This window comes from Micropterus dolomieu, linkage group LG05 (genome assembly GCF_021292245.1).
Source record: "Micropterus dolomieu isolate WLL.071019.BEF.003 ecotype Adirondacks linkage group LG05, ASM2129224v1, whole genome shotgun sequence".
In the NCBI taxonomy this organism is placed as follows: Eukaryota; Metazoa; Chordata; class Actinopteri; order Centrarchiformes; family Centrarchidae; genus Micropterus; species Micropterus dolomieu.
This window is the reverse complement of record NC_060154.1, coordinates 644,280-656,210: the sequence shown is the minus strand read 5'-3', so window position 1 is coordinate 656,210 and position 11,931 is coordinate 644,280. Positions and strand designations below refer to the sequence as shown.

At 41.4% G+C, this 11,931-nt stretch overlaps 1 protein-coding gene across 3 annotated transcripts in view; it reads left to right on the top strand.

The window, feature by feature from the left end:
- kifap3a (kinesin-associated protein 3a) overlaps nt 1-11,931 on the top strand; it is a 41,181-nt gene that overhangs the window by 561 nt on the left and 28,689 nt on the right. The window contains exons 1-9 of one of the 3 annotated variants that reach the window (XM_046048791.1): nt 971-1,162; nt 2,644-2,775; nt 3,249-3,394; nt 3,494-3,552; nt 3,631-3,772; nt 7,602-7,701; nt 9,316-9,440; nt 9,656-9,754; nt 11,269-11,447. In XM_046048791.1, coding sequence (XP_045904747.1) covers nt 1,122-1,162; nt 2,644-2,775; nt 3,249-3,394; nt 3,494-3,552; nt 3,631-3,772; nt 7,602-7,701; nt 9,316-9,440; nt 9,656-9,754; nt 11,269-11,447 — 1,023 coding nt within the window. In that variant the 5' untranslated portion in view covers nt 971-1,121. Of the gene's footprint in view, nt 1-970; nt 1,163-2,643; nt 2,776-3,248; nt 3,395-3,493; nt 3,553-3,630; nt 3,773-7,601; nt 7,702-9,315; nt 9,441-9,655; nt 9,755-11,268; nt 11,448-11,931 lie in introns of those variants that run through there. The other 2 variants (XM_046048793.1, XM_046048792.1) reach the window with 2 other exon arrangements.

Below are 11,931 nucleotides of genomic sequence, written 5' to 3'. Positions count from 1 at the left end.
ACGTATTCATAGACCACTATTTCTGACATAATTTCTATCCATTGCTTAAACTCTGAAGGTGATGAGCTTTTCCATAATCGGAGAATCGCACAGGTCGCTGTTACTGTCTCCTCCTTGGTCAAAGAAAAGTCATATTTTGATATTTGCAGCACCTTGTGGAAACATTACAGTTATTATAATCATCAAAAGCAGCAAATCTTCACATGTGAGATGCTGAACCATCAAATGTTTTTACATGAAAAATGAAAATAGTTGCCAATTAATTGTCTTTATAGTCTCTTTAGTGGTGATATGTCTGATGGTGTCTGGATTACTTTGTTATTTTTGTTATTCTGATCTGTTACTTCTTACTTTGATATGTTTAGTGTTCAGTACTTGTTATGTCTGCTCACCTCCAGTAATCTGCCTGTCAGCCAGACAAAAACAATACAGACTGAGATAATAGTGCAATCAGCAGAGGTAAATTATTATCATATGTACACAGTGTGATGGAGCACAGTGCAAAGGAAGCTGGAATATATAAATAAGTATTATGTGCAGGTGTTCTGTACTTGAGGTAGGTGGATTTGGTATACAGTACATAGAAAATACATTATGATAATATGAACAGCTCTGAAATAGAGAACGATGAATAAATAATAATTGGTAACCGCTGAACAGGTGGCTGGGGGTCACAGTGAGGCAGACATCAGCTGTGTGAACAGTAGCCTACTTTATCATTACATTTAAATTTGTAAATTCATTATACTTCCTAATTTATTGTCATTTCTGTCACTTAGTATGTACACATGAGGATTGAGTAAAGTTACATTCCCCCACAGGCTTCAGAGCAGCAGTTTATTATTTTCTCCAGGTCTGATTCCGAAGAATAAAATTACAGATGAAAGCTCAATCATAAAAATGAAAACCTCATCTGTTCCTGCAGGTTTGCTGCAGCAGCCTCGTCATCCTCGGCTACAGGTGGCAGTGCAGCTAACTACAGGTGCGAACGTGCCTTCCGGTGCATGCTGGGAGCTGTGCCGCCGCCCTGGCAACGAGCTGAGGAGATAAATAACATCCGCCCTGTGTGCATCAGCATCAGCTGGATAAACACCTGATGTGGGCTTTCTTTCCTTTCTGAAATGGACAGTTTGCAAGCAGGAGATCCGCGGTACCTGAAAAGGTAACACAGCTGTTCGCTTGTTTACGTTTGTCACCGTGAATCCCAGCAGAGGCTCAGCTGCTGCAGGGCTGACCGACTCTCCCAAGAACCGTGATAATAATAATAATAACAACAACAACAACAACGTGCATTTTGTGGAAGTGCGACCATCTAAAGGCAGCAAACAGTAGTTACCGGTAACAGATCTGTTTCCTGTCTAGGTTGTGGAAATGTCGACCAAGACGTGTAAGAAAAATCGATGCGTCATTTTGAGGGTTTAAAATGAATGATTGAAAAAATGTTCAATAAGACTGTCACTGTCCTGCTGACTGTTGACACCGCTGCTAAAATACTGTAAACTTGCTTGTTTTGAGGAGGAAAGAGTGTAATTGGTGTTAAAATATGCAAACACACTGAAGCTGGTGGTGTTTAGTTTAGCTTCAATCTGTCATACAACAGCACACATGTCAACTAATACCACAAATACTCTGTTACAAGTAACGTTACTGCATTGAAAAGGTTACTTAAGTAAAAGCATGCGAGTATAATCAGGGAAATGTCCTTAAAGTATTCAAGCATATATTATGTATTCTCTCATCAGATTAGTATTATTAATGAAAAGCAGGATTTCACTGCTGTTTTGTATCAGGCTAAAACTAATGATTATATTTTATTCTGGATCAATCTGCTGATTATTTCCTCCAAGAATCGATTGATAGTTTGGTTTGTAAAGATGCCGCCCAAAGCCTAAAGTGACGCCTTCACAACGCTGCTTGTGTCCAATCCAACGGTCCAAAAGTCAACGTTATTAACAAACATTACAGTTATTTCAGTCATTCAGAGGAGAAGCAGTCATAAAACACATGTCAACATACACAGTAATAATAAGTTTGTTTGAGTTGCACTTTTCATACACAAAATGCAGCTCAAGGTGCTTTACATTTGGAGCAAAACGCTGAAAATTAGATTAATTAAATGTATTACAATGAATGTTGCAGTAAATAAGCACTACCTGGGCCTTTTTCCAAATCCTGATGATCAACAATTATTACATTACTGAATCTATTCTACATTACAACTAGTTCAAATAAAATGAAACCGTACATGTACTCAAATATTAAATACATTCACACTTCATTCAATCAACTTAACATAAAAAGATTTGAGACCTGTTCTAAATCTTGACTTATTGAATTGGCTTATCCTGATAGCAATATTCATTTATTTTATATTTTTTATATTTTTACAATACTTACAAAAGTGTTGAAAATATGTTATCTCAATTAGGCAAACTTAATCAAACAAGAATGAGCATTTAGGAAGATAAGATGTCGCCCCGAATGTAGTACAAAGAGCAAAAATAGAGAACAAAAAGACAATAAATTAGAATCAAGGGCTTTCCCGGGATGACGTTCAGCTTCCCTCTCTTCCTCTTCTCAGTCACTGCCCCTACGTTGTCCAAGTGTAGAGGTAAAGGCGCGTCCTTTCTTTGTCTCCCACAGGAGAGTGAAGGGCTGTACCCTTGACGTCCACCCGACTGAGAAAGCCCTTGTCGTTCAGTATGAAGTGGAGGCAACTATCCTGGGAGAGCTGGGGGACCCGATGGTTGGAGAACGCAAAGAGTGTCAGAAAATGTGAGTAGTATACGCCCTCACTGAGTTCAAGATTCATAATGTGCTGTCATTCTGAGTTTGTATTATTTCTGTATCGTGACTTCATTGTGAAACTTGCATCTGAAAACCAGGTCCTCATCCTCCTGCAACTAATGATTATTTTCAGTGTTAATTGATTAGTTGTTTGGTCTATAAAATGTCAGAAAATGGGTGAAAATGTTTATCAGTGTTTCCCAAAGCTCAAGGTGACGTCATCAAATGTCTTGTTCTGTCTACAACCCAAAGAAATTCAGTTTACTGTCACAGAGGAGCAAAGAAAACAGAAGATATTCTTATTTAAGAAGCTGGAATCAGAGAACTTTTGACTTTTTGTTTCTTAGAAAATGACTCAAACCAATTAATCCACTATCAAAATAATTGCAGATTCATTTAGTAGTTGACAGAAGATCAATTAATCACTGCAGCTCTTTAATTTGGTTTGTCTATGTGCTCAGTATTCGCCTGAAAAGCTTGAACGCCCACACCGACACGTCCTCTTTGGCTCGGAAAGTGGTGGAGGAATGTCGGCTGATTCACCCGTCTAAACTCCGCGAGGTGGAGCAGCTGCTTTTCTATTTGCAAAAGCGCAAACAATCAAACGGTATTAAAGAGTTTATCGTGACTACTTTACAACCAACACTGATGTGCTTATAGTTAAACGGATTCTCATACAGGTAACGCTGAATATTGCCTTTCACAGACAACCAGGACAAGAAACGCATCTCACCTCGAGACTTCACACCTTACGCAGGAGTGGAGGTAGGAACTGAGAGAGGATAGTACATGTGTAGGGCTGAGGCTGAGCTCAGCACGTTCAGCTGTCTTATTTCCCTTCAGCTGGACGAGGAGGCGAGCATCAACAGCATCGATGAGTACGTGGAGCTGCTGTATGAGGACATCCAGGAGAAGATCAGAGGAGCCACACTCATCTTCCAGCTTGCTCGTAACCCGGACAACCTGGAGGAACTCATACAGAACGGTACCTTCCTCTGTAAAAGTGTCATTTCAGTATTTTTAAACCTGGTCTCTATTTTCTCATATTTTGGGATCGAAATGACTAGTAGGTACGGCAGCTGTGAACCCGCTGCAGTGGCTGCAGCAATCTCTGGGGTAATTGCGCCCGTCAAAATGGCGTCCACAAAAAGTGCTTCTTTTTGCCGCCGACAGGCTCAGACTGTTAAACCAGGTGTGTGACAACATCATGGAAAGGATCCCTACGAGGGTCTCTCGGTGACCCCCTTTGTTTTTAACAGGAAACTGAAGTCTCGCTCAAGGACAACTCTCTCTGAAATCTCGTGAGAGGCGAGTTGTCGCAGGAAGACGTCGAAACATGAGTCAGAGTTGGGGAGAGGACTTTGTTGTGTTGGAAATAAAGTCTTGCTAGCAGCTCCTCTGCGTACACAACAAACGCCTCTCCCTCTTTCCACTGTCGTCTTCCTGCAACAACTCGCCTCTCACGAGATTTCAGAGCAAGATCTGCCCTTGAGTGAGACTTCACATATTTTTAGCTCAGTTCTTTCTGTTAATGCGGAAATGCAGGAACACCAGCAACATGCTTACAGCCAACACCAATTTGTTGATTATCTATAGTAATATTGATAAAGATATGACTTTTTCCAAATCATAGAAAGATGCAGGTTGAAAAGCAAAGGTAAAACTGTCCAGGTATGCTCATCTTAACAAAGGGTTTTTTTTAACATAAAAGTAGCATATGAATAGATGTATTAACAGTTTTAAGAGAAACTTTATTTCTATAGCTTAAAAAACATATATATCTCCACTCTCCCAGTTTGGGGGTCACGGCCCCCAGTGCTCCGATCACCACTGGCACCACTGTTGCTCTTACTTTCCACATCTTTTCTAGCTCCTCTTTCAGCCTTTGGTGTTTCTCAAGCTTCTCGTGTTCCTCCTTCTTGATGTTGCTGTCTCTTGGGATCGCCACATCTATCACTGCAGCCTTCTTCTGCTGTTTGTCGATCAACACGATGTCTGGTTTGTCAGCCATCACCAGTTTATCAGTCTGGACGTTGAAGTCCCACAGGATCTTAGCTCGGTCATTCTCAACTACCTTAGGAAGTGTCTTCCATTTTGACCTTGGGACTTCCAGCCCATACTCATGGCAGATGTTCCTGTACACTATGCCAGCTACCTGGTTATGGCGTTCCATGTACGCACTTCCTGCCTGCATCTTACACCCTGCTGTTATGTGCTGTACTGTCTCAGGGGCCTCCTTGCACAGTCTGCACCAGGGGTCCTGCCTGGTGTGGTAGACCCCAGCCTCTATTGATCTTGTACTGAGTGCCTGTTCTTTTACCGCCAATATGTAGATCGATCTATCTACACTGAACAAATTATGAACACTTTTGTTTTTGCCCCCATTCATCATGAGCTGAACTCAAAGATCTAAGGCTCAAAGGCCTATTTCTCTCAAATATTGTTCACAAATCGGTCAAAATCTGTGTTAGTGAGCACTTCTCCTTTGGGGAAGCCATTTTCCATTTAGCTGACGCTTTTATCCAAAGCGACTTACAATTGCTATATATGTCAGAGGTTGCACGCCTCTGGAGCAACGAGGGGTTAAGTGTCTTGCTCAGGCACACATTGGTTGGATGGGTCACAGTGGGGGGTTGAACCCGGGTCTCTCGCACCAAAAGCAGGGGTCTGATCCATTGCGCCATCACCACCTCGGCTTTGCCGAGATGTCGTCCACCAGAGCTGTTGCCCGTGAATTGAATGTTTATTTCTCCACCATAAGCCGTCTCCAAAGGCGTTTCAGAGAATTTGGCAGTACATGCTACCGGCCTCAGAACCGCAGACCATGTGTAACCAGCCCAGGACCTCCACATTCAGCATCTTCACCTCAAAGATGGTCTGAGACCAGCCACCCGGACAGCTGCTGCAACAATCGGTTTGCATAACCAAAGAATTTCTGCACAAACGGTCAGGAACCGTCTCAGGGAAGCTCATCTGCATGCTCGACGTCCTCATCGGGGTCTCGACCTGACTGCAACTTCGCACAGCTGTTGAAGAGGAGTGGACCAACACTCCACAGGCCACAATCAACAACCTGATCAACTCTATGTGAAGGAGATGTGTTTCACTGCGTGAGGCAAATGGTGGTCACACCAGATACTGACTGGTTTCTGGACCCCCCACATACCCCCAATACAGTGAAACTGCATATTTTTGATTGGCCTTTTATTGTGGCCAGCCGAAGGCCTTTTATTGTGGCCAGCCTAAGGCACACCTGTGCAATCCTCATGCTGTCTGATCAGCATCTTCCTATGCCACACCTGTGAGGTGGATGGATTATCTCTGCAAAGGAGAAGTGCTCACTAACACAGATTCTGACAGATAAATAGAAAAATAGGCCTTTTGTGTACATAGAGAAAGTCTTAGCTCGTTGAGTTCAATTCATGATAAATGGGGGCAAAAACAAAAATTTTTTTTTAAGGTAATGCTCCTAAATGGGTAAACATTAGGCAACATGTATGTTTCAGTTTCTGTACCAAAGCTCAGGTATGAAAACAAAACAAGACCCAGTCCTACTCCATCTTGACAGTTTCAGGGTCAATACCTTCATTCACATTGGTTGGTTAGTAATGAATGAACCATTAGTTAAGGACAGTTTAGTTTTTACATCCTAGTGGCCACGGAAGGGTTAATCTGCCCATGTCAAGTGCACCTTACACGGCGACAAACATGTGAACATGAAAGTTTATGCAGATGTAGTATAAACAGAATCACGTGTCCACTGTTGATGCCCATTTTTATTTTTACTATATCTGTAAACATACCATGTGCACATTAGTGGAGCTCATGTAGGGAGATATTTATTCTACAGACTTACCCTTCCAGAATTGGGTTAAGTGTACTTACCAGCTTTTTTGGAGCCTTTGCCAGCATCTCATGGCAGCAGGGATTTTGCTCAGGTGGTCGTTTATGGAGGGAAGATGGTAACCCATGTTTATGTGAATGGCCTCCTTGATCTTTTGCTGGCCATCCAATTACTGTGTATATGACAACAGAGCAAACTCTGCAGAGGAAGACCTTGATGTGTCTGACAGCTCCGGAAAGGTCAAGGGTGAAATTCCATGCTCAATTATTAAGAATGAATTCATTTTTGGAAAATAATCTATTTCCCGGCAAAGTGGATCGCAAACTTCAACTTATGTTTCCCATTCTCAAACTAAAGCTGTATTTGGACGAAAAAGGTTTTTTTGGACTGATCAGAACTGCTTGAGTGCAGAATCAGTTTGCTTTTATGTCGTCCGCTCTGCTCCCCTTTTTAAAGAAAACACAGCTCGGCTTCAGTTCTGCTCCCTTCCGTGACAACCGGGCTGTTTCTTCCACAACAGCACGGAGCCATCATCGTCTGCAGCCCTGCTGAGATGGCACAGCTTCATTTGTATCTGTCATAATGAGTCGGCAGCTCACTCCGTCTGCCGCACCGCATCAACCGGTCCGATGTTGATAAGAGCAGAGTGTTCGTGTGAACCGAGAGACCTGGGGTCAGCGTGGAAAGCAGAGATGAACCATTGGGACGCACGTCTTTATGTTGAGAAGCACCTATAGCTCAAAATCCCCAGGAGGCTCCAACCTCCTCGCATTCCCCCACGCTTCTTTAAATTAACGTCCAGCTGCACTGCTCTGATTGAAATCCACACACAGACACTTTGCCGTTAGTTTTTCTTTCTTATCTTTGCTCCTGCCTTGTCTCCTTTTTGTCTGACCCTTCTTCTTTGTATATTTTATCTCCATTATCTGTGTCTTTGTTCATTTGTGTTTGAATGTCTGTCTGTGGGCAGAGACGGCCCTTGGAGCCCTGGCCAGAGTTTTGAGGGAGGACTGGAAGCAGAGCGTGGACCTGGCGACAACCATCACCTATGTCTTCTTCTGCTTCTCCAGGTAAACCAGCAGCAGCTTCACATCAAACATGTGCAGAGGGTCATAAACATCTGCATCTGATTTGGTCTCTTCGTTCCAAAGTTTCACTGTCATGGTTTTAAATCGGGTGTTTTTGGGGAGCCCTTGCTTTTGTTTCTTTATAGTTTTGATCTCTAGTTTGATATCATACTCTGCTATTCCAATATTTGTGTCGTTGGTACCAAATGCAATGTGGATACATTTTGAGGATTCCAGTGTAGAGTTTATATTTATATTTACCACTTCTGCATGGCTGCAAGGGTGTGCATGATGTAATTTTTTGTCATCTGCACATGCCTGCTAGGATACGTCTACACCCAGCCCAAAATATTTGCTTGCTTGGACTGTGCGCACTTACAAACGTGTGAACACGTCCATGTTTGTAGACATGTGCTGTGTCCACGGTTTGTTTAGACTACATCCATGCTTTAATTTGTGAAATTGACTGACGTTATATATTTTAAGGCATTTTTGAGGAAATCAAAATTCATTTTTCTGACATATCTACCATAAAACTTCAATGAATTTGACAAATAAACGCAGGTCTCCATTAAACTCCTGGTCTGGTTTTTATAAAAGTCATAAATAAACTGTTTCCATAGTAGTTTCAGAAAGGAATTAAAGTCCTGTCCCATATGGACGCCTGTCCCAAAAATCAATTCAGTGATTTTAGCAAATAAAAGCCCGGGCTATTAATCAAAGTTTTACGGAAGTTACATTTTCATGTAATGAATCAGTATGGACACACCTAGCAGTAGACACTACACGGCCAAAAGTATGTGGAGAGTGGAACGTAACTTATAGTTGAACCTGTCATTTCAAATCCACAGACGTTAATCTGAGGCTTTGCTCGCAGTTTGCATTCCAGTTAATCCCGACGGTGTTAGATGGGGTTTACAAACACAAACGCATAGTGAAGATTCCCCATCTTTGGAATTAAGGAGCCCCAACAAGGAAAAAGAGACCCAGTATAAACTTCTTTAATCTTATGTATTTGAGGCACAACCCCAAAAAAACATTTAGCCAGCCATATAGTTGTCTTTTTGTGTGCAGTATTTCTAAATTTTTATATTTAACATCACTGACCATTACAGTCAGTTGCCTCTGCTCTCTCCTCTTTTCACTGCTCTCCCCCTTTCTTACAGTAGTCGTCTACCTTTGGCAGCATACCTAGTACTGAAGTTTCACTCTCCAACTGGGGGTTAGGAAACACAAAATTAGCCCTCGCTAGAATAATACATAAACGTCTGTCAGGGCTGATTTAGGCTGCGAGAGGACGTGTACGTCTGAAAACTGATCGTCACTCTTGGCTCGTGTCCATCTCCGTGTTATGCTGTTTGGATTGTGAAACGGTTCAAGTTGGGCTGATTGTAAGTCGGACCAAGACGAACTGTTTGACTGAATATGTTTTGACTTTGACAGTTTACTTTGTGAACTACTTCGGGGGTGACGGATTGGGTCATTTTAATGACAGCTCCCAGCTGGAATCCCCAATCCAAAGAAAAGTGGATTTTCAGTTTTGGAAATACACTTTTGGATAAATGGAAGTCTTTTTTTGTCTCTCTCTCTCTCTCCCTCTTAATTTTCTCATCCTAGTTTCTCCCAGTTCCATGGCCTGGTCACACATTTCAAGATTGGGGCCCTGTGTATGAACATCATTGAGCATGAGCTGAAGAGGTGTGACCTCTGGCAAGACGAACTGCAGAAGAAGAAGAAAGCCTATATCCTTTCCTTAGAGCCATCCAACTGAAAACTTCTTCAGTCTCAAAGCCATTTTTTTACTAAATAAAATAGATGTTTGTATGGAAAGCATCTTAATTGTTTGTTACTGAGACTGAGCTCATAATACTTAGTGACAGCTCTCATGGCACAGTAGAAATGGACGTTGTTTAATGTATGTTTGTGTCTAAATTTGAGTTCTTTGACTGATTTTCACATGAAGAATCCTCTGAGAACCAAAATCTGAAGAAAGAACATGAGAAGTCTTTCAGAAAGTACCAGAGCCTTCGGACCAAGCAGGAGCAGCTTCTCAGAGGTACTGGTCAAACTCATCTTACCTGCAGTGTCCACCAGGTATGGCTGCATCACTTTTCAACTGCTGCAGCTGCTCATGATAACCCGCTCCACCATTCTTACATGCTCTGTAACTTGTGCAATTTACTTTTGAATATAACTAAATTAAATGATGATTTACTTTTAAAGTGGCTAAAATCTACATTTGTATAATAAAATCAAATGACAACATGAAAACGGTGTGAAAGGTGTGGCTGGTAGTGGTAAACCAGCAGAGAATTATCAGCTGGTGAACATAGTGGAGCAATTTAGTAGCTAAAGAGCCCGGTATTTCCCTCAGGAGCCGGTGAATATTGGACTTGCATTCATCAGGTGACACAAACACGTCTCCACATGAACGGACATGTTGGATGTGTAAACAAGCAGCTGTTGGCCAGACCTGTTGAAATAGTAAAATATGAAACTACATGCGCTGTCTGTTTCTAATCAGAAGAGCGTTTCTTATTAAAGTTTTCAAGTTGTGAGGGTCAGTGTAGTCAGTTTGTAAGACTAAGGGGGCAGTTTACTCCAGATGTAATTGAATTTGGCGTGCTCTCAGAGCGCTGTTGAACAAGGTGCTATGAGCAAACACCAGAATACTCGCTGACTCCAGCCGTTTGGGCGATAATCGAAGTTTATGTAGAATTTGAGAGGAGATCCCCAAAGCTTTCCAGAGTAATCAGATGTGTTTGGCTGCATTTTGGGGAAGTTTAAGGTAAGAAGGTACTTTATTCATCACAGAAGGGAAATTGCAGTAGCAGCAGTTTCCATAAAGTTTAACTAAAATCACATTTACAAAACACCCATGAGGTAGGATAAAAATGTAAAGAAATAAAATACAATTAACACATTTACAAATCTATTCATTTAAACTACTATGCTACTGTACATAAAGAGAAGTACAAACTGCTTAAAGATGTGTCTCCGACTATATCTGTGCAACTGAGTGTAGGAAGATGTGCATTTTCATTCAGAAGAAATAAATCTCTGCAATGAAGAATATACAGTGTGGAACGTGGCTTTTCTGACTGTATAAGCATTTAGTTATGCAGCACTAAACAGTTAAGCACACAAGATCAAACAGACAGGACTGCAACAGAAATTCTGACATGAAAAAGTGATTGCCAATAAATGAATCAACAACAATTTGATTTTCTTAATTCAGTGTTAAGCAGTAGAAGCGTGTCTGTTTCCAGCTTCTGCAGTGTGAGGATTGGCTGCTTCTCTGTGTCTTAAATCAAAAGTTTGGGTTGTTGGTCAGACATAATAAGACATTTGAAGAATGTTTGACTCTGTTCTTTTATACACGAAAGAATTTTTTGACCGGTTAATTGATAATGAAAATCCTTGTTTGCTGCAGCTCCAAGAAGCACAAATAACACAATTTAATCACAACTGATATAAAAATAAATGAGTGAGTTACAGCTGACTGGAAACGGCAATACTTTGTGTTTCCCACGATGATCCTGCTGTCTCTTGATGTATTTGAACAAACAGTTGCTCTGTGTCTGCTGCTGAACCTGGCTGAAGACACCCGCACAGAGCTGAAGATGAGGAACAAAAACATCGTCCACATGCTGGTGAAGATCCTGGACCGGGAAGACGAGGAGCTGCTGCTGGTGGTGGTGTCCTTCCTCAAGAAGCTCTCCATCTTCCTGGAGAACAAGAATGACATGGTGAGAGGAGGAGGGAGTAAAAGGGAGTTAGTTATTTTTCAGTGAAAACATTTCTGACTTCTCTTTCCTCCGCTCCTTTTCTTTGCATCTAAACTCGGAGTGAAACAATTAAACGATAATTATCGCAATATAATTTTCCTCTATAACAATATAATTGTTCAATATATCGTCAATAAATATTTGGTTTAATTAATTTGAATCACAAACAAAGTAGCACTTAATTTTTCTGTCAAATATTTGCTAAAATCAGCCTTTAAACTTGAAAGAAATAATGAGATGACATTTATCGTGATAATTATCGATATCGAATGATTGAAACGTTTTTATCGTGATAACATTTTTGGCCGTATCGCCCAGCCCTACGAACAATAGAGGAAAGTTTTGAATGTTGGCCGCCGCCACGGATGTTTTGACGCTGACCTCCCCCCCCCCGGGTAGATATAGTTTTTGACCCTTGTGGATTTTAAACTGCCTAATTATTACA